This window comes from Capra hircus, chromosome 10 (genome assembly GCF_001704415.2).
Source record: "Capra hircus breed San Clemente chromosome 10, ASM170441v1, whole genome shotgun sequence".
In the NCBI taxonomy this organism is placed as follows: Eukaryota; Metazoa; Chordata; class Mammalia; order Artiodactyla; family Bovidae; genus Capra; species Capra hircus.
In genome coordinates this window covers 27,413,797-27,434,670 of record NC_030817.1, presented here as the reverse complement: position 1 = coordinate 27,434,670, position 20,874 = coordinate 27,413,797, and the positions used below count along the sequence as shown (strand labels likewise).

At 39.9% G+C, this 20,874-nt stretch overlaps 1 protein-coding gene across 2 annotated transcripts in view; it reads right to left on the bottom strand.

Moving 5' to 3' along the window:
- PPP2R5E (protein phosphatase 2 regulatory subunit B'epsilon) overlaps window positions 1-20,874 on the bottom strand; it is a 156,721-nt gene that overhangs the window by 43,073 nt on the left and 92,774 nt on the right. For both annotated transcript variants that reach the window (XM_005685955.3, XM_018054081.1), the window contains exon 4: window positions 829-930. In XM_005685955.3, the coding sequence (XP_005686012.1) occupies window positions 829-930 (102 nt within the window). The remainder of the gene's footprint in view (window positions 1-828; window positions 931-20,874) is intronic.

Here is a 20,874-nt window from a genome sequence, read left to right as displayed (position 1 = left end):
GGGTTAAAATGTACAAGGTCATATTTCTTCTCCATCATTCCCTCCCTCCTTACTAGCTGTTACCCAGCCTTGGAGAACAACCTAACTGAATGGAAAAACTGGCCTTGAGGTTCACTGTACTCACATTTCCTCATTTTATTCATTTGAGAAAGTCTGGTCTTGAAAGAAGGCAGCCAGGGAAGGAGGATGGTGAAGGGCTGGTGTGGATAACTCAACACAGTACAAATGGGCTTAATGCTGGGAAAGAAGATGCAGGGATGATCCTCATCTGTCCTGGCACATGAGGGCAATTGGAAAACATGGCCTTCTCAGTGCAACAGAGCAAAACTGGCCTTCACACAAGCTTTTTCTCAGCTATTGCTCCTCCTTACGACACTGTGAAACAGCTAATGCAATTTGTTTTTGTCCTTCCAGGCTAAAGAAACGCATTCGTGGTTATCATGAAGACAGGCATTCAAAGTCCCCAGGGTACCTAACTGCTGAAAATGAGGTATGTACTCTGTGACCTAATCACATCTAACTAATATTAACGTGAAATAGTTCTGTTCTTGTTTGAGGCTCCAGCGGGAAGATCACAAACACTAATAAAAACTGCTGGCTGAGTGTGCAACCCAGGAGGGGCCACCCTAAAGCATTATAATACTTTTTATTTTATTCTTTGGGCATCCAATTATCAAGAGTAAGAAACATAAAAAGCATTCTCCAGCTTTCCAGTAATGTACACTTAATCTGATTTCTTGGTGAATAAAGGCTGTCAAAGAATTCCCATGCTAATGAGCTCATGGATTAATGGATCTTTCTTTTAGAACAAATGTTAGCTCAAAGTACCTGTAAGTGTGGCCACGATGCCTCAAGGGTAGGTTCATCTTCTTCTGGATCAAATTCATTGCTGTCACTAGGAGGAAGAGTTCTGAATATATTGCAAGATACCTAAAAATAAACAAGTAGCAGAGTTAGCTGGAATGGAATCACCTCCTTGGCAGCCTTACACAAGGTCTTTGCGGCCAGTCAAAAGGAACCCAGATGACAAGAACACCACCAAACTGGAAGGAGACCCAGCTTTGAGGCCAGGACCAGCTCCAAGAAAAGCTGGGAAATAGAGCAGTACCTTCCACCCTCTTGAACAGTATTCCTAGTGCTTACAATGCCATCTCCACCCCAGGCCCCTGTGATTTTATGCCTTCCATCAAAGCTTGTGCTTCATTTCCTTTCCAGTCAAGCAAGCTTCTCATTAATCAATTTACACTAAAATACAAATAACTGCTAATGGGCTTCATGTATTTCCCTTCTCAGGCTTATTCACAATTTGCGGGTTTACAGTCACACTAATGGTAAATTTCAGGCATTTACAGAAAGCAAATCGGAAAAAATGTTTCAGAACCTAGAGTCCTTACAATCATATCTAATCTGCTCTCAGCTGGTTTGTAAAATAGTAACAATGACCAGGGTAAGGTATCTGTGATACAAACTTCTATAAACCAGGTACTCTTTTACCACAGGAAATTTCCAAATTAAACCCTGGAGGCTCAAAGAACGGCCATGAGTTGACAACTGTTGAAAGTGGGCCATGAAGAGATAGGAATTCATGATACTATTCTACTATTTCTGCACATAATCCAAGATTTCTATGGTAAAATGTTTATTTTTTTTAAATGCTGCTGCTACTATTTTGCAGTGACCTTCCCAGGGTTCCTTCCAATTTCCGTTTCTTGTTCTATTACTTTTCTATCCTCTCCTAATGACTCAAATGCATCCTCAGATTTAAAAAATAAAACAGGGGTTGGGAGGGAATTCACTGGTGGTCCAACTGTTTGGACTCTGAGCTTTCACTACAGAGCACAAGGGTACAATAGTTGTTTGGGCAACTAAGATCTTGGAGCCTTAGGGCCAACAAACAAACAAACACAAAAGAAACAAAGCAGGGATGGGTAGATATTGTACCAGAAGCCTTTGCTGAACTTTCTATATAATATAGAAAATACTAGACTATAATATGTTGTTCCGAAAGAGGGAAAAAGAAAGGCTCACATAATCTGAATGTGTTTACTCATTCAACAAATAAGTGTTAAATGCTCATTACGAACACACACTGTTCTGGGCAGTGGGACAATAGAAGTGAATGAACTAGATAAAAATCTGTGCCCTCAGGAGTTTATACTCTAGTTTAAAGTCACAGTTATCCCTATTTTCTAGATATGGTTGGACTTCCCTGGTGGCTCAGATGGTAAAGCGTAAAGCGTCTGCCTACAATGCGGGAGACCCAGGTTCCATCCCTGGGTCTGGATGATCCCCTGGAGAAGGAAATGGCAACCCACTCCAGTATTCTTGCCTGGAAAATCCCATGGATGGAAGAGCCTGGTAGGCTACAGTCCATGGGGTCACAAAGAGTCGGACACAACTGAATGACTTTCTTTCTTCTTTCTTCCACATATGGTTCCTGAACTCAGATGTGTAAGCTATAGAAAGACTTGATTTTACTCTAAGTGCAGTGGGAAGCCATTAGTGGATCTTAAACAGAAAAAGGATACAGTTCAATTTTTACTTTTAAAACAATCTCTCTGGCAGCTACGTATAGAACAGACAGGAGGGGGGCAAGTTAGAAGCCTATGAAAGAAGCAAGACATGACGATGGCTAGCAGAGCAGACAGAAATAGACTGATTCAAATATATTCTGGAGGTAGTATTTGCTGCTGCCTTGGAAGTATGGGGTAAACGAAAGGAAAGACTAGAGAATGAATGAGTCATAGATGTAAGGTCATTTACCCAAGATGAAAACGACTGGGAAAGGGAAATGTTTCCTTTGTTTGCTGGCTTTAGTGGGGACATCCAGAGATCCAGTTAGAAATATGTTAAAAGAGCAATATCCAGGAGCCAACCAGACACATGAACCTGTAACCTCAGAGGCAGACAGGTCAGGACTGGAGACCTATACAGACTCATCAGCAAGTAAAGATATTTGAAACCATGGGATTAAGGGATCTTCTTGAAAGGAATAAACAGAAAGAAGGGAAAGGACCCTCAGATACCCAACATTTAGAAACCAGACATGGGTGTGAGGGAGACAAGAAAGACAAATGGAAAGGAGTGGGAAGTAGGAGAAAAAAAAGATTTGAGTTTGAGGATCTTAAGAGCTAGGAGAAAAGAGTGTCTTAAGGAAAAAAAGATGACCAAACAGCAAATGCTGCTTAAGGAGGACCAAGATCCTCCTCTAGAGCAGAATCTACTGGATTCAGAAGCCCTATAAAGTGCGTACTATCATTACCCTCAATTTGCCATTGAGGAAATAGAAGCACAGGTGTTGAAAGCTGAGGTTATCGTTAGTAACCAGCAGTTATGACTGAACCCAAGCTGTCAGGCTCCACCCCAGTGTTCTAAAAGAGTGGGTAGACCAATTCTTTTGCTCTTCTTTAGCTTAAATGACTGAAAAATAAAATTATCATTCTAGAATATTTTTGCAGTGACTAACTACAGCATGTATAGCACACACAGTTACTTTACTTTCGTCCCTTCTAAAGATTTTTAGAAATTATGTTTACAAAGAAACCAGTGACTTTAGTTGCTTGCTTTTGAATCTTCATTCAACTACACGTTTATTGCAGAAGCTGAGTTTTCCTCTCAGCTACGTCATTCATATTTATTGTACTCTGTAACAAGTTTTATTTTCCTTCCCACAAGATGCAGAAGTAAAACACAGAAGGAAGGACAACTACATTCCAATAAAAATTAATTTGTAAAAAGAAAGAGAAAGGAGAGAGAAAAGAAACACACTTTCTGTAGTAAAAAAAAAAAAAACTTGGGTAAAAAGACACAGAAACTTCTGTTCCTCTGTATTCTTTGACGTTCAAACTCTTTCACGGTGAGGAAATATTGGGCTGCAGCAAATACTTGCTTACATATTTGTCTCTTCCCACTAATTAGGAGTATGCAATGTCATATTCACATTTGTTTTCTTGGCACATATGAGTCTTCCAATAAATGTTCACAAAATAAAGTTCTGGATATATAATACAACTGTATGTTTTTGCTTTAACCAAATTTCAATTTAAATTTTTGACTGATTTAAATAAGCCTAGGTTATTTAACCTAAGATGCTTAGCTTTGCACAGTGTTCTAAGCCTCTCTTTTGGTCAAAGCTTCATTTCTCAATTATTATCACATCAAAACAATGCTGAATTGTGTAAGCAATCCAAACAGCAAAGAGTTCTAAAGGCATGTACATGTCACTTAGCCACACAATGCCACTTCTTTAGCTCTGCCTTCCTTACAATGCTTTACTTAGTACTCCTAAACATTCACCATGAGTAATGAGGAAGCAAGGATCTATTGGGCTGGACAATTAATAGTCAACTTAACTAATTAAGTAGCTGTCTAGAACAAATGGAAAGAATGTCAAAGCAAATCAAGTCAGCCTTTCACTCTGCCTGGCACATCATAGTTGCTTAATAAAAATGTCATGACTGAATGAACCATTGTTCCCATCCTTGAGAATCTATCCTAAGAAACTAATCTAAGACAAGACTGAAAAAACTATTTAAAGTAGTCATTTGCAACATTCTCCCAAAAGTGTAAAACTGGAAATAACCTTTAAGTCCAACATTAGAGAAGCATGTCAATTCAGTAGAACACTGCACAAGATTAAAGACAATCACTATATGGAAGCACAAAGAGAAGTCAGAAATACAGACTTAGGGGGAAAGATGATGTGACCATAAGGAAAGTGAAAGCCGCTCAGTCGTGTCCTATTCTTTGCAACCGCATAGACTACACAGTCCATGGAATTCTCCAGACCAGAATACTGGAGTGGGTAGCCTTTCCCTGCTCCAGAGGATCTTCCCAACCCAGGGATGGAACCCAAGTCTCCTGCACTGCAGGAGAATTCTTTACCCACTGAGCCACAAGGGAAGCCCCAAAATACTGGAGTGGGTAGCCTATCTCTTCTCCAACAGATCTTCCCAACCTAGGAATTGAACTGGGGTCTCCTGCATTACAGGCGGATTCTTTACCAACTGAGCTATAATGCTGTCAACTGTAACTATACAGATAAGAGCAGATACGGATAACTCAAATGGTGCTAATAATAAAGAATCTGTCTGCCAATGCAGGAGGTACAAGAGACATAGGTTCCATTTCTGGACCAGGAAGATTGCCTGGAGGAGGGATGGCAACCCACTCCAGTATTCTTGCCTGGAGAATCTCGTGGACAAAGGAGCCTGGCAGGCTACAGTCCATGGGGTCAGAAAGAGTCGGAAACGACTGATCACACAGCACAACAACTAAAAGGAAGTTAAGAAAAGCTGTATTAAAGCAAGAGGAATATGGATGAAGCTCAGTAGCTGCTGTTCATCCTCTTGGGATACACCAAGTAAGTTCTAAATGCATAAAAAGCCCAAGTTAGAGACATGTGGTATGTGCATTATGCCTTTAATTTCAAGATAAAAACAAGCTCTTGAATTTGAAAAAGATTATGATTGTCAGGAGAGTTAAAAATCAGGGCCTCTCACAATGTCTAGGATCTACCTCATGTATGAATGGTTGAAGGACTGAATGAATGGACCAGGTGAACTATACAGCCGAGCTGCAAAATCATGAGTTTAAAACTGGGCCATCCTTGGATGAAAGTGAGGAGGACAGTTCTCTAAATTCCTGAAGTCTTAGCCAGCACTGCGTATGTGTGAGTCCAACTTGGGAAAAGACCCAGTTGCCTTCATCATATTTTCAAAAGACTTTCAGACTCCAAAATGGTTAAAGACCACTGTTCAAAATAATAAATATGCTTCCATTAAATCTTCCTTTATCATGGCAGTAACTTCTGATTTACACGCCAGGTTTTAAAAGGATTATTAAGTAGGTAACAATTAAATAGGTACCTAACAGGAGCTTTGTCAACAAAGGTCCGTCTAGTCAAGGCTATGGGTTTTCCAGTAGTCATGTATGGATGTGAGAGTTGGACTATAAAGAAAGCTGAGAACTGAAGAATTGATGCTTTTGAACTGTGGTGTTGGAGAAGGCTCTTGGGAGTCCCTTGGACTGCAAAGAGATCCAACCAGTCCATCCTAAAGATCAGTCCTGAGTGTACACTGGAAGGATGGATGTTGAAGCTGAAACTCCAATACTCTGGCCACCTGATGCAAAGAACTGACTCATTTGAAAAGACCCTGATGCTGGGAAAGATTGAGGACAGGAGGAGAAGGAGACGACAGAGGATGAGATGGTTGGATGGCATCACTGACTCAATGGACATGAGTGTGGGTGAACTCTGGGAGCTGGTGATGGACAGGGAGGCCTGGTGTGCTGTGGTTCGTAGGCCCACAAAGAGTTGGACATGACTAAGTGACTGAACTGAACTGAACAGAAGCAGAAGATATTAAGAAGAGGTGGCAAGAATACACAGAAGAACTATACAAAAAAGATCTTCATGACCCAGATAATCATGATGGTATGATCACTCACCTAGTGCCAGACATCCTGGAATGCAAAGTCAACTGGGCCTTAGGAAGCATCACTATGAACAAAGCTAGCAGAGGTGATAGAATTCCAGTTGAGCTATTTCAAATCCTGAGAGATGACACTGTGAAAGTGCTGCACTCAATATGCCAGCAAATTTGGAAAACTCAGCAGTGGCCATAGGATTGGAAAAGGTCAGTTTTCATCCCAATTCCAAAAAAAGGCAATGCCAAAGAATGCTCTAACTACCACACAAGTGCACTCATCTCACACACTAGTAAAGTAATGCTCAAAATCCTCCAAACCAGGCTTCAATAGGACATGAACTGTGAAATTCCAGATGTTCAAGCTAGTTTTAGAAAAGGCAGAGGAACCAGAGGTCAAACTGCCAACACCCACTGGATAATCGAAAGAGCAAGAGAGTTCCAAAAAACCATCTACCTCTGCTTTATTGACTATGCCAAAGCCTTTGACTGTGTGGATCACAACAAACTGGAAAATTCTTCAAGAGATGGGAATGCCAGACCATCTGACCTGCCTCTTGAGAAATATGTATGCAGGTCAGGAAGCAACAGTTAAAACCAGACATGGAACAACAGACTGGTTCCAAATCAAGAAAGCAATATGTCAAGGCTGTATACTGTCATCCTGCTTATTTAACTTATATGCAGAGTACATCGTGAGAAACGCTGGCTAGGTGAAGCAAAAACTGGAATTGAGACTGCCAGGAGAAATATTAATAACCTCAGATATGCAGATGACACCACCCTTACGGCAGAAAGCAAAGAACTAAAGAGCCTCTTGATGAAAGTGAAAGAGGACTCAACATTCAGAAAACTAAGATCATGGCATCTGGTCCCATCACTTCATGGCAAATAGATGGGGAAACAGTGGAAACAGTGACAGACTTTATGGGGGAGGGGGTGCTCCAAAATCACTGCAGATGGTGACTGCAGCCTTGAAATTAAAAGACACTTGCTCCTTGGAAGAAAAGTTATGACCAACCTAGACAGTATATTAAAAAGGAGAGACATTACTTGGCCAACAAAGGTCTGTCTAGTCAAAACTATGGTTTTTCCAGTAGTCATGTATGGATGTGAGAGTTGGACCATAAAGAAAGCTGAGTGCCAAAGAATTGACGCTTTTGAACTGTGGTGTTAGAGAAGACTCTTGAGAGTCCCTTGGACTGCAAGGAGCTCAAACCACTCCATCCTAAAGAAAATCAGTCCTGAATGTTCACTGGAAGAACTGATGTTGAAGCTGAAACTCCAATACTTTGGCCACCTGATGCAAAGAGCTGAGTCATTTAAAAAGACCCTGATGCTGGGAAAGATTAAAGAGGGGAGCAGAAGGGAACAACAGAGGATGAGATGGTTGGATGGCATCACTGACTCAATGGACCTGAGTTTGAGTAAACTCCAAGAGTTGGTGACCAACAGGGAGGCCTGGTGTGCTGCGGGTCCATGGGGTCACAAAGAGTCGGACACGACTGAGGGACGGAACTGAACTGGCGTTGCGTGTTTATGCAAATGTATCGTGACCACAAGTAGCCATCAGCATCACTCCTCACTGCATAGAAATTTTAAAGCATCTATGTAGCTAGATTAAAATGCATCCAGGTATTTATAAAGTCACAAACTGTCACTATTAATACATTTAAATGTATGAGGTTCTAGCCCTAAGCCTTCTGTTTTATTTCTTTCATAAGGAATTACCAGAAATGAACAAAAGTTTTTAAAGTATACTATCTCTATTTTATTTTAATCTATACTGGGGTCAATGCAACAAAAAAATTAAGAAACAAGTGTTTTTGAGGTAAGTTTAATTCATTTTCATTTCAACAATATTAAAATAAACACTGAAAGTTGGACCAAACTAAAGGCTTGAAGGCACTAGCCTGGTCTCTAGAAAGCAGTGATAAGGACAGAAAGCAAAGCTGGGAATGGGAGAAACAGGCATTAAATCCGGATGTTAAAACTTCTCCTCAAAGACAGAAAACCTAGGGTAGGTGATTCCACTGAGATGCTTTTAGAATCAGATCTTGTTAGAGACTAGTAAGAGAGCTATTTAAAGTCCTAAAAGATGATGCTGTTAAAGTGCTGCACTCAACATGCAACAAATTTGGAAACTCACCAGTGGCCACGGTACTGGAAAAGGTCAGTTTTCATTCCAATTCCAAAGAAGGGTAGTGCCAAAGAATGTTCAAACTACCAGACAATTGCACTCATTTCTCATGCTAGCAAAGTTAGATTCAAAATTCTTCAAGCTAGGCTTCAGCAGAACATGAACCGAGAACTTCTAGATGTACAAGCTGGATTTAGAAAAGGGAGAGGAACCAGAGATCAAATTGCCAACATTTGCTGGTTCATAGAGAAAGCAAGGGAATTCCAGAAAAACATCTACTTCTGCTTCATTGACTATGCTAAAGCCTTTGACTGTGTGGATCACAACAAACTGTGGAAAATTCTTAAAAAGATGGGAATACAAGACCATCTCATCTATCTCTTGAGAAACCTGTATGCAGGTCAAGAAGCAACACTTAGAAACTTACATGGAACAGATAAGTGGTTCAAAATGGGGAAAGGAACACAACCAAGCTGTATATTGTCACTTTGTTTATTTAACTTAACACACCGAGTACATCATGTGAAATGCCAGGAGAAATATCAATAACCTCAGATGTGCAGATGATACTACTCAAAGAGCAAAAAGTAAAGAGGAATTAAGGACCCTCTTGATGAAGGTGAAAAGAGGAGAGTGAGAACGCTGGTTCAAAACTCAACATTAGAGAAACTAAGATCATGGCATCCAGTCTCATTACTTCATGGTAAACAGATGGGGGAAAAGCACAAGCAGTGACAGATTTTACTTTCTTGGGTTCCAAAATCACTGCGGACAGTAACTACCGCCACGAAATTAAAAGATGATTGCTCCTTGGAAGGAAAGCAATGGCCAACCCAGACAGTGTATTAAAAAAGCAGAGACATCACTTGGCCAGCAAAGGTCTGTATAGTAAAAGAAGCTACAGCTTTTCCAGTAGTCATAAACAGATGTGAGAGCTGGACCATCAAGAAGGCTGAGCTTAGAAGAATTGATGCCTTCAAACCATGGTGTTGGAAAAGACCTCTGAGAGTCCCATGAACTGCAAGGAGATCAAACCAGTCAGTACTAAAGGAAATCAACTCTGAATATTCATTGGAAAGACTGATGCTGAAGCTGAAGCTCCAATACTTTGGCTATCTGATACAAAGAGCCGACTCACTGGTAAAGACCCTGATGCTGGGAATGATTGAAAGCAAAAGGAGAAGAGGGCAGCAGAGGATGAAAGACTGGATAGCATCCCCAACTCAATGGACATGAGTTTGAGCAAATTCCAGGAGAAAGTGAAGGAAACAGAAGCCAGGCGTGCTGTAGTCCATAGGTTCTCAAATAGTCGGACATGACTGAGCAACGTAACAGCAACAAAAAAATCCAGTTCCACTGTAAGAAATCAGAAAAGTGAGGTCCTACGAGTTTGCGAGTTTTTCAAGGTAAAAGTGCCATGATCTGTCAGAGGGTTCTTGGGGTTCTTTGTTTGACATCTCACCTCTACCACTGCCCCTGACGACCATGTATGGACCTGCCTCTTTATATCTCTCTCTTTCTTCCCTAATTCCCCTCACCAGTTTTTGTTTGTTTACCACTTTTATTACTCTGTTTTCCCATCACCCCCTTCTTAGGTTTCTGGTCTGCCAGTGGCCCTCAATGACATGCACAGACACTCTTTTTCTGAGAGCATTCAGACTCAAGCTGATGCCCTTACCCGGCACTAACACAGAAATAAAGCAAGCTCTGAACCCCTGATGTCCGGTTCACAGCCCCATCATCAAACACCTGGATGACTGTGAGTTTCCTCTCTGGTGTTCCTGCTCCTCACATCCCTTCTCACCTTGCCCAGTTAGCTTCTGAGTCCCTCTAGGGCTCTTTACTCATTTCTGAAAGCATGGGCATGTGTGTGGTAAGTTGCTCAGTGGTGTCCAATTCATTATGACCCTATGGACTACAGCCCACCAGGCTCCTCTGTCCATGGCATTCTCTAGGCAAGAATGCTGGAGTGGGTTGACATTCCCTTCACCAGAGCATCTTCCTGACCCAGGGATTGAACCGGGGTCTCCTGCTTTGCAGGCAGATTCTTTACCACTGAGCCACCTGGGAATCCCTAATTTCTGAATGCCTAGAACCTAATATAGAAAAAATGGAAACAAATAGGGTTTCCAGATAAAATATAGGTTACCAGTTAAGTCTGAGTTTCACATAAACAGTTTTTTGGTCAAATATATCCCACACACTACATGGGGACTAAAAAAGGTTATTCACTGTTTATCTGAAATTCAAATTGAAGTAGGTGCCCTGTATTTTTATTTCCTAAATCCAACAACCTTAAAATAATACTAATGTTAATTAAGAATCTCTACCAGTTACAACTCAGTAGCAACTCAAAACTGGCACTGTAACACACTGGGGAAGAGGATGAAAGCGGGAGATGCCAGGCAAGGCCTAGGACCCGACAGCAGCTTGCTTGGAGGGACTGGCTGCTCTCTTGTTTCTTCAGTTCTTTGGTTTCTTGCTGATTGCTGTTAACTTCGGTATAAAGAAATAAAGTTAGAAGTCTTGACCAAATGTGAAAGAGAAGACTAAAATGTTTCTAAGTACATAGCCCATCTAGCAAAATAATTGTTTAGGCATATTTTCATCAGTTTTTGATTAAACAACTTATTTCATTTTAACCTGCAATATTAAAATACAACTACTAGCATTTTAAATAATTTATTAAATTACTGCAGGAAAACTCAATATCCTCAATCTCTTTCTCTCCATAGAAACTACTAACTTTACACCACGGTTTTTGTTGACATCTTGCTATTGTTATTGCTTAAGGAAAATAACTAGCCTAGCATAAAAGAACAGAATGTGGACGCACCTAGTAACTACTCACTAAATATCTCCCAGTATTAATAATGAACAAAACAGAAGGTAAGGATAATACAGTTGAGTACTGCTTAAAAAAAAACAAACACCTATTTAACTTGAACGAATATTAAAAAGTACTTTTTAAAGGTATTAAAGGAATACTTTTTATTTCCTTTGGTTATATATTTGTTAGCACTATTAATATTTAAGGCCTGGGAAAACCAGGCATGTAATGTGATCAGGGACAGTTCTACCACAGTATAACAAGGTAACTTAAATTATCTTCCCTGTGCTTTAAAATAATACTTTCTAGATGATTAAGGGTCATCTATCTTCGATAAAAGCAGGTAAGCTAATTAACATCAGAAAGGTTTCTCCCCCTTTCATCTGTGAAACTGTAGTTTCAAATACTTATGCAATCCTAGCTATAAATACAAAAAATGACATCATAACTATAAAATAAATTTTCTTGGGATTACATCTAAGAAGTAAGTTTTCTAATAAAAAAGAGCTATATGAATGATGTTAAGCAGAGAACATTCAAGCAAAATTCAAAACGCCATTACTCCTCTGGCACTCCTCTAGCAAAATTTGTATCAAGACCTCATGTAAGTAACAATTTCAATAATATCCCTGAGGTTTTCATCCAGTTCTTCATTTATCATTCCATAATCTATCATGTATTAAAAAGAAACAAATGGTTTAATCGAGTATTTATAAGCAGAGGCAGGACCCAGGAAACTCAATGTTGAAACTAGGTCATCATGCATTATTCTCACAGTATTCTGTGGTAGCCCAAAAGATATATCTAAATAGATATACTAAAACTAAATTTCGAAAGAAAATTCATAGTAGTTCATCAACATCTGCCATAGATGCAATTTTTAAAAATAATCACATCCAAAATACAAATGTAAACTGAAATAAAACTTACTTTAAATCTATAAATCAGACATTTGAACAGAGAAGACTGATTTCCAAACATACTAGAATTTGTATTAAACATTCAAACTGTAAGAAATGAAATTCTAACAAAATTTGCTTAGGTACACCTTGCTATGCTATATAATTTTTGTAACATGAAAGTAACAACATATACATATATAATGTCAAGTTACTTTTGGTAACACCAAATTTAAGAATTCTTAGTGATCCCAATTATAAAGAACCTTCCAAACCTGACTCTCAGCCCCTTTTAATTACAGATAAATAAAAACAAAGGGGGAAATCCCAAAGCCTTTGTAATTATGCTCAAGGAAACTGCAGAAGATAAACTATCTTTTTAACTGATGCTCTGATTAGGAAACAAATGGCAACATTTTAAACTTTCAATTAGCACTTAATTTAATTCATTGGCAATCCCTTCAATCAATGCTTTGAAAGGCAAACTATGTCTTTTAATTATAATAAATCTCCTGTAGTCTCTACTTCAGACTAGGTACAAATTTTCTTTTTAAACCTCACTGTCTACATGAATGGACAAGGCTATTTAAAACTTACATCTAACTCATGGAATCATTAAAATCTTATTCTAACATAAAGACAAGTCCTTAGCACTAATTCTAAAGAGGAGAAATGTAATTAAATCAGTATAACAACTTCTTAGATTATGAGCCATCCACTACAGGTGTCATTTTATTTTCTAATATATTAAATATGGTAAGTGTCAATGAAATTAGAAGTTTCAGACAAGCATTTCCCCAACTTATCATTCCAGACATGCTCACTAGAATATGATTCCTTGAACCAAAACCACCTCCACACAGATCACAAGCATAGGTCTTAGCAACACAATAAGGACTGAAATACTGTGATACATAGGTGTATCAGGCTACTCCAGTAAGGCTGTTCACATTTTTATCAGAAAATCATCTTTGTGGACAAAGCTCTATACCTTTCAGAACACATTCACCAAACCAGAACCAAGACAGAGAGCATTGTTTCCATGAGATTAAGAAATATGCCCGTGAGACAGTTGCACAGTTTGTTTTACAAGATCCAGAAATCTAAAAGAGGATTTAAAAGATTTCTAAAGTCAACGATTACAACCTAATTATTGTTACCCATTCACCATCATATTTTAAATCTGTATGAATAGGGCTTTCTAGGATATAGCAGCTATTTTACTAAAACTGATTTCTGAAATGAGGCAGAAAGAACATTTTTAAATGATAAAAAAAATTTAAAAAGCAGCTTAGCAATCAGTTGAAGAAAGAGAGTAACAAATAACAAAACAAACAACAAAAGGAAGCTTAAACACTTATATTGCCCAATTAGAGTTTTTAAATACCCAGCCAAATTCAAAAGATTAGAGTAATAGAAATCTTAGGCATTTTCCTAACTCACAAGGATACCAACATTTTTACTTATATCAATATTTCCTTAATCAAGTTTTCCTTTCAAAATCTACTAGGTACACACACTATTCAGATTACACAGACTAGGGGAAAAAAAAAACAACCTGTTTTCACTGATGTTATTACTGCTGCTGGTGGTGGTGGCAGTAGCTGATAACTGTTATGATTAACAGATGTAACTGGATTTTTCTGAAAATAATTTGACCCCTTTAGACGATCGGTTTCTAGAAAGATCAGAGCACTGACAACTGTATAGGAAGAAACAATCTGTCCATGAGAGATCAAGGACAGACAGTCAACAGAACTTGAACACAGATCAAATACAAGTACCAGGTGCAGTTTTGAGGAATAACATCAACACTTAGCTACAAGGAGACAAAAGGGAGAGAGTGTGTGAAGGACAGGCCGTTGCTTTTTTGCTCCACTCTGCCTGACCTACGCTCATCAGAAGACTGCGAAGACCAGTGGCAGGAAAAGAGACTTGGAGGGTAGGGGGTGCAAGGGAAAGAGGAAGACATCTGAGCTGAACCCCTCCATGTACATTGCCATGAAGTTCAAAATCTTGGAAAACTAACCTGAAGAGAGGATTTAAACCCACAAAATTGGTGCAGCATCGCAAAATTACTCAGCATCGCACCCAGTCGTATTAAAATGGGAGACCTGTATGAGAGGATGGCACTGGGCAGTGGGCTTCTTCCCCCACAGTGAGACTGGCTGGGCTACTTCCTTACCACAGCCATCCTTTCACCCGCCCAGGAACGCTCCTTTTATTGGTGCCTTTGGATCTTTTCTCTCGGGCTTATCTAAGTCTCCAGAGAAGAAGCATCCACCTCCAGAATAATGGCATAAAGGAACTGGGAGCTGAGTGGGGAAGAGGGTTAAGGATCTTTTCACTCACACTTCCCTGCTTTCAGAAAGGTACTGCTGCTCGGAACCAATGCCCCTGAGTTCAGATTCCTTCCAGTTTAGCCTCTCCAGAGTCTTCTGCTGCGGGTTGGGAGGAGCAGTCATCTGGCTGCCTGGTTTGGGAGAAGCAGTTCCAGCTATATCTTATACAGACGGTCCACCAAGTCTGTTTTCATCCCAAGCACCCTTACTTTGAAAAGTACCTTTCTGCACCTTCTGGATTTAATGCAGTGTGAGCTGGCAATTTCCAAACTATCGTTGCTATGGACCAGAATTCAGCTTTCTCTAATCAGCCTTGGTGGTGATCACCAGGTCATTTGCTTTATGGTTTCCAAAATGTTGATTCTGAGATCTCTCCGTTTCACTTTTTTCCTGTGGGTTTTATTTCCTTTTAGTAATTTCTGTGTGGTTTCAGAGATAAAGGAAGTAGACGTGTTCAGTTCAGTCACTCAGTCGTGTCTGACTCTTTGAGACCCCATTAACTGTAGCACACCAGGCCTCCCTGTTCATCACCAACTCCCGGAGTTCACTCAAACTCATGTCCATCGAGTTGGTGATGCTATCCAGCCATCTCATCCTCTGTCAACCCCTTCTCCTCCTGCCCACAATCCTTCCCAGCATCAGGGTCTTTTCCAATGAGTCAACTCTTCGCATGAGGTGGCTGAAGTACTGGAGTTTCAGCTTCTGTATCAGTCCTTCCAAAGAACACCCAGGACTGATCTCCTTTAGAATGGACTGGTTAGATCTCCTGCAGTCCAAGGAACTCTCAAGAGTCTTCTCCAACACCACAGTTCAAAAGCATCAATTCTTCAGCACTCAGCATTCTTCACAGTCCAACTCTCACATCCATACATGACCACAGGAAAAACCATAGCCTTGACGAGACAGACCTTAGTCGGCGAAGTAATGTCTCTGCTTTTTAATATGCTATCTAGGTTGGTCATAACTTTTCTTCCAAGGAGTAAGCGTCTTTTAATTTCATGGCTGCAGTCATCATCTGCAGTGATTTTGGAGCCCAAAAAAATAAAGTCTGACACTGTTTCCACTGTTTCCCCATCTATTTGCCATGAAGTGATGGGACCAGATGCCATGATCTTAGTTTCTGAATGTTGAGCTTTAAGCCAACTTTTTCACTCTCCTCTTTCACTTTCATCAAGACGCTCTTTAGTTCCTCTTCACTTTCTGCCATAAGAGTGGTGTCATCTGCATATCTGAGGTTATTGATATTTCTCCCGGCAATCTTGATTCCAGCTTGTCCAGCCCAGTGTTTCTCATGATGTACTCTGCATATGTGCATGTGTTCAATTCCTGCTATTTACTCAAAAGTTAGCCATCATTTCCTACAAAATTATTTCTTCCATTCTTCAATAACTTCTGCAAATTCAAGCAATTTCCTTAGGCTAATACATCAACCCTCCATTAGTGGGAAAGAATCCAGTAGAAGGTCAAGAAAATTAAATGGCACCTGCTCTGACCTCAGCCAAAGAAGAGTGAGAGACCCCCCACATCAAGTTTGCTTTCTCAGAATTAGCACCAATCGCAGTAAAAGGTCTCAGCGTGAAGCAGAACAGAAAGCAAAGCACATTCTGGGTCTTGGAATATTAAATAGAGAAGTCAATGAATGCCTCAAAGTCATCAATTTCACCCAAGGAACAAGTACACACATCTCAAAAGAGAGATCATCACTAAATCTCAAGGTGGAGCAAAGCTGAATCCTCAGCAGGAAGTTCCCGTCTCAGTTTTCTGTTACCTTTTCTCTATGATTTCTGTTTCCAAGGCACTAGGATATCCTTAACTCCATTATTTCCAACTGTATACAAAGTAGTTCTCAGTAGATGTCAAATTCACTCCAGTCAAAACCAATCACATCCTCCACTTCCCCATAAAAGAGAATTCTCCTTTCACCTTCCTCATTCTAACTCTTGAGAATTTTCTTTAACTTTTCCTCTTCGTTATCTGCCTTTATGCAACTTATCGAGAAGTCATTTTAGTTATTCCTTCATAATGTCTCTTGGAGTTAATGGTGGTGTTACTTCTCATAGCGGAAATTTGCAAGCAGTTTAAATGTCTTCCACATGGGAAAACAGCTAAGTAAACAATGGTATATCTACAAGATGGAGTATGAGGCAGACATTAGACTGATGTTTTTAAAAGATATTTAACTACATGAAAGCATGCTTGCGTCATAATTCTAAAGAAAAATTTTAATAGAAATTATACATATAGTAACATTAGAAAAAAATTTAACAAGGGAAAACATGAGAGGAAACAGGAAATTTTCCTTAGTGACAGCAATGTTCTAGATTTGGGGTTACGGTTACTGAGTAAATAGAATTGTTAAATTCACTGAACATTCACTGCCTAAGCTCTATTCTTAAAATTATATTCCATATATCTTTAAAAAATTAAGGGAAACATCTCATTTAAAAAAAAACTAATAGGAGGAAACTGGCCAAAATGTGGGCAATGACTGAATTTAAATAATGAACTATAGATCATTTTTCCCTCTGGTTTCTGAACTTTCCTTGATGAGCATAGAAAAAAAATAGGGAAGATGGGGAGTTCCTTTACATGCTCTTCTCTAGTTCCTCTTCGTTTGCCACCATCGGACAGGACTGGGACAACAGTCCTCTGCCATTGGCCATCGTGGGCTGAATCGAGAAGCCACACAAAGGAGCTGGCAGGAAGCTCTCCTTGTGGGGTAGGAGAAAGAAAAATTAGTATATCATTTACATTTCACCTCCTATTCAAAAACCTTAGCAACTTCCTGCTTGCTATCCATGAGATTAAGCCTACTCTCCTCTACTTAGCCTGCCAAGACCTCTGTAATCTAGAGCCATCCCTGCGGCTCCATCTCATTTCCCACAAATTCCAACCATGCACCCTCCACTCCCATTAGGCTTCTATTTCAAGACTAGACTTTGCTCAAAGAGGTAACTTTTTACCTGCTGACATGCTGACAATAATGTCAAATTTATTCTCTCTAGAGTCTATTATCCCCACACGAACCATCACAGGGAAATATTTCCCACAGAGAGACAACTATATTGCACCAGTCTCCAAAATTGGAAATGTAGCAGTGAATCCAAAAGTGAAGATTGTTGATATTAAGTCTTGGAATCCAAAAATAGAGGTGTAAACACTGCAATAGTCATGGTGCTTGCTGTGTATAAATACAGAGCAGGCTGTCTTGCTGTTGGCAGTCGAACGCTCACACCCCACACTCAGGCTCGCCCTGTGACACCAGGTTTTCACTATGTTTCATTATGCACGGACTGCAGGTCTTAACATCCCAGAAAGTTATTAAAACTGCTAAGTTAAGTGATTCCAGCAAGAATCACAGTGCCCAAGTTGATAAAACAATAACAACGCGGGGCTTTTTTTAGAACACATACAGTCTTTTAACATCTGCTTTCAACGATTTACTTTCAAAATCAGCCAGTGCTAAAGGAATAATTAAACCTCTTGAATTTTGAATTAAAAAAACACACAAAACACTGGAGGCTCCTAAGGGGGCATTTCTGGCTACTGTGTTCTTACATAAAATTACTGAAGATAAACAGGAAATTGCCCAAACTGTCACTGCCCCTTACTCTGTGTCTGTGTGTAATTCTCTTGTCTCTGTGACCCTTCATTAGTAAAATAAAGCCCTGGGCTACAGGGTGAGCAGTGAAAACAAAAACACACCTGACCTACCTCTGACCAGAGATGAACATCACTCTTTACCAGATACTACTCTCCATAATAAACTGAGTAAGATACGCCACTCCATCCAGGCAGCCCCCCTCACCAGCCACACAGAGGCGTGCCAGCCTCGTCTCGGAGCGGGAGGCAAAAGTGTGCATGTAAGTTCCTCAGAAAAAAAACAAGAGAGGGTTCTAGGGGCACTGTCTACCAACCCTTTTAGCTTCCATTTAAAATGTGCTCTTAAAGACCACTGCCTTTCAATTATTTTATCCTTCAAATTACTACGCTTGCTTTCCAGAATAGGGCGTAAGAGACACCCCGCGTTGTTCCTGACAATACAAAACTCCATTTTCTAGCACCTTACTTACTGTCTAAATTTTTCTAACTTCTCAGAGAAAAATCCAAAAGTCCCACAAAAGAAAGAGGCTGGGGTTATTCCAGCATGTTCTACCCTATTCTCATAAAAGGCTTAACTTCTTCAGGAAGGGAAAATCCATGGTATGCTCATGTAAGCACCTGCCCAGCCCCCCTACTGTTTGTAACCTACATTTCTGGAGGGCCAGGAAATATCATACTCTCCAAAATACCTTGCTTGTCCATTTTATGAAAAAATAAACTTGCTCTCCAACGTACCAGGTAGTTATGCCCAGTCCTATTTCTACTCAGAAACATCCTCTCTTCTCTGTGTCACCCCTGCCCGCCTCTCCTGGCATTGCTCTTCCCTGAATTCTGCCTCAGGCTCTGCTCTTTCCCTTAGTTCCTCCTCCACTGACAGGCTAACCCCCACCACTTCTCTATTCATCACTGTAACCGCATAGAATAACGTCCCTTATCTTCCCCTCACTTTTCAGAGGCAACTTTCTCTGCAGAAGTCACTAGATAGGATATTTCTTGTTTTCATCTACAGATCAAGTTTGGCTTTTACTATTGGTCAGAGGCCAGCTACCTCGTGGAAAGGACCTGCTCACTGTTTTCTTGCCAAATTCTTGCCTCAAGTATCACTGTCTCTCAGAATTCCACATGGAAGACACTCATTTTCTCCACTTTTTCCTGCTAATAATGCACTGCTTTGGTGTAATCGGCTTTTCCCTTAGAGAATCAACCAATAAATCCCTCTCTCTCATTTCTGTCCTCCTTCAGTAAAGAGAAGTCTGGGCCATAGAAACTAATATCGATTGAGCTGCTCTGCTAGAGGTAAGGACCCACTTAAATATACGACCGGCAGGACTTTCCAATCATTTTGTCATCCATTTTCTTGGCAGGTTTTTCCAGAAGTATTGCTTACACATACTTAACCATATTTTCAGTTTCTAGGTTAAATTACAAGGTGGGATAAAAGAGAAATCAAAACTTGAATGCTGTACTGTAACTTATCCTGCAGACTCTGCTGCCAGCCTGGGGGCAAGGAGGGAGGAGACAGAAGAGGAATATTCTCATCTCAGTGAAATCATAGTATTGGATAGTTCAGCGCTAGACAAGTCACAGCTGTCAAACCATTTTAAGTATATTGAAAACTCTCAACAATCTGTGAAGCAGTTAAGCCAGAGGGACTACAGCTTGTAAATGAAGCAAACAGCAATCATGAGTAGCTCACTGCTTCCTGAGTTAAAACCTGCTCCCCAGAATGGTTAAATTAAACTAAACCCATTGAAATCCCTATCAGATATGTTAGGAGACAATGTTTGCAGAAGAGAAGTGGTAAATTATTAATACAGTGCGGATATTACTATGCAAGTAATATCAGAAAAAAATGTTATATAGGTGAACTAAGGACAGTACATACATATGTATATATTGTGTTGGCCAAAAAGTTTGTTCAGGTTTTTCCTATGATGTTATGGAAAAATTCAAGCAAACGTTTTGGACAACCTAATATAATTATATAGACATGGGCACTTGCAGATTTACAGGGCCATACCCCATCCCAAAAAACAGACTTGAAAATAAGATTTCCCAGAGAGAATAGTCAAAGATGTGAAAAGCCACCTTAATGACACAAAGAGCTTTCATGCTAGCAAGACTTCATTGTAACCAAAAAACTGATTAATCCATTCAAAGAAAAAAGTAAGTCTAACAGAGGTGGCAATAGTAGTACCATAAATGATAACAATAGTCACATCACAATAACTTTATAAAGTTACAGTGCCTAACAATCTTAGGATGAAGATTCAGCTAAGATCACACAGCTAAGTAAGTAGCCCAGGTTATTCCGTTTATATCACTGACCCAGGAAGGACCACAACTAGGCAGGCTGTACAATTATAAGTAATCGTAAATACTTCCAAGGATTAGGGGCCATAGAGATGAAAGGACATTTAAATATCTAACTTCCTAGCTCTAAATCCAGGCTAACCAAGCAATTTCAGGATCCCTTGGTTGCGGATATGGCCCTCTTGTTTCTAATGAGGAGAGAGGGGGAGGACTGCCATGCAGGGAGCACGTGAACTTAGGGGATATGACCATCTCAAGGACTGTGGTTTGGGTGGAACAGAGGAGAGTTTGGAACTACAAAGCTTTCCTCCTGAGCCCC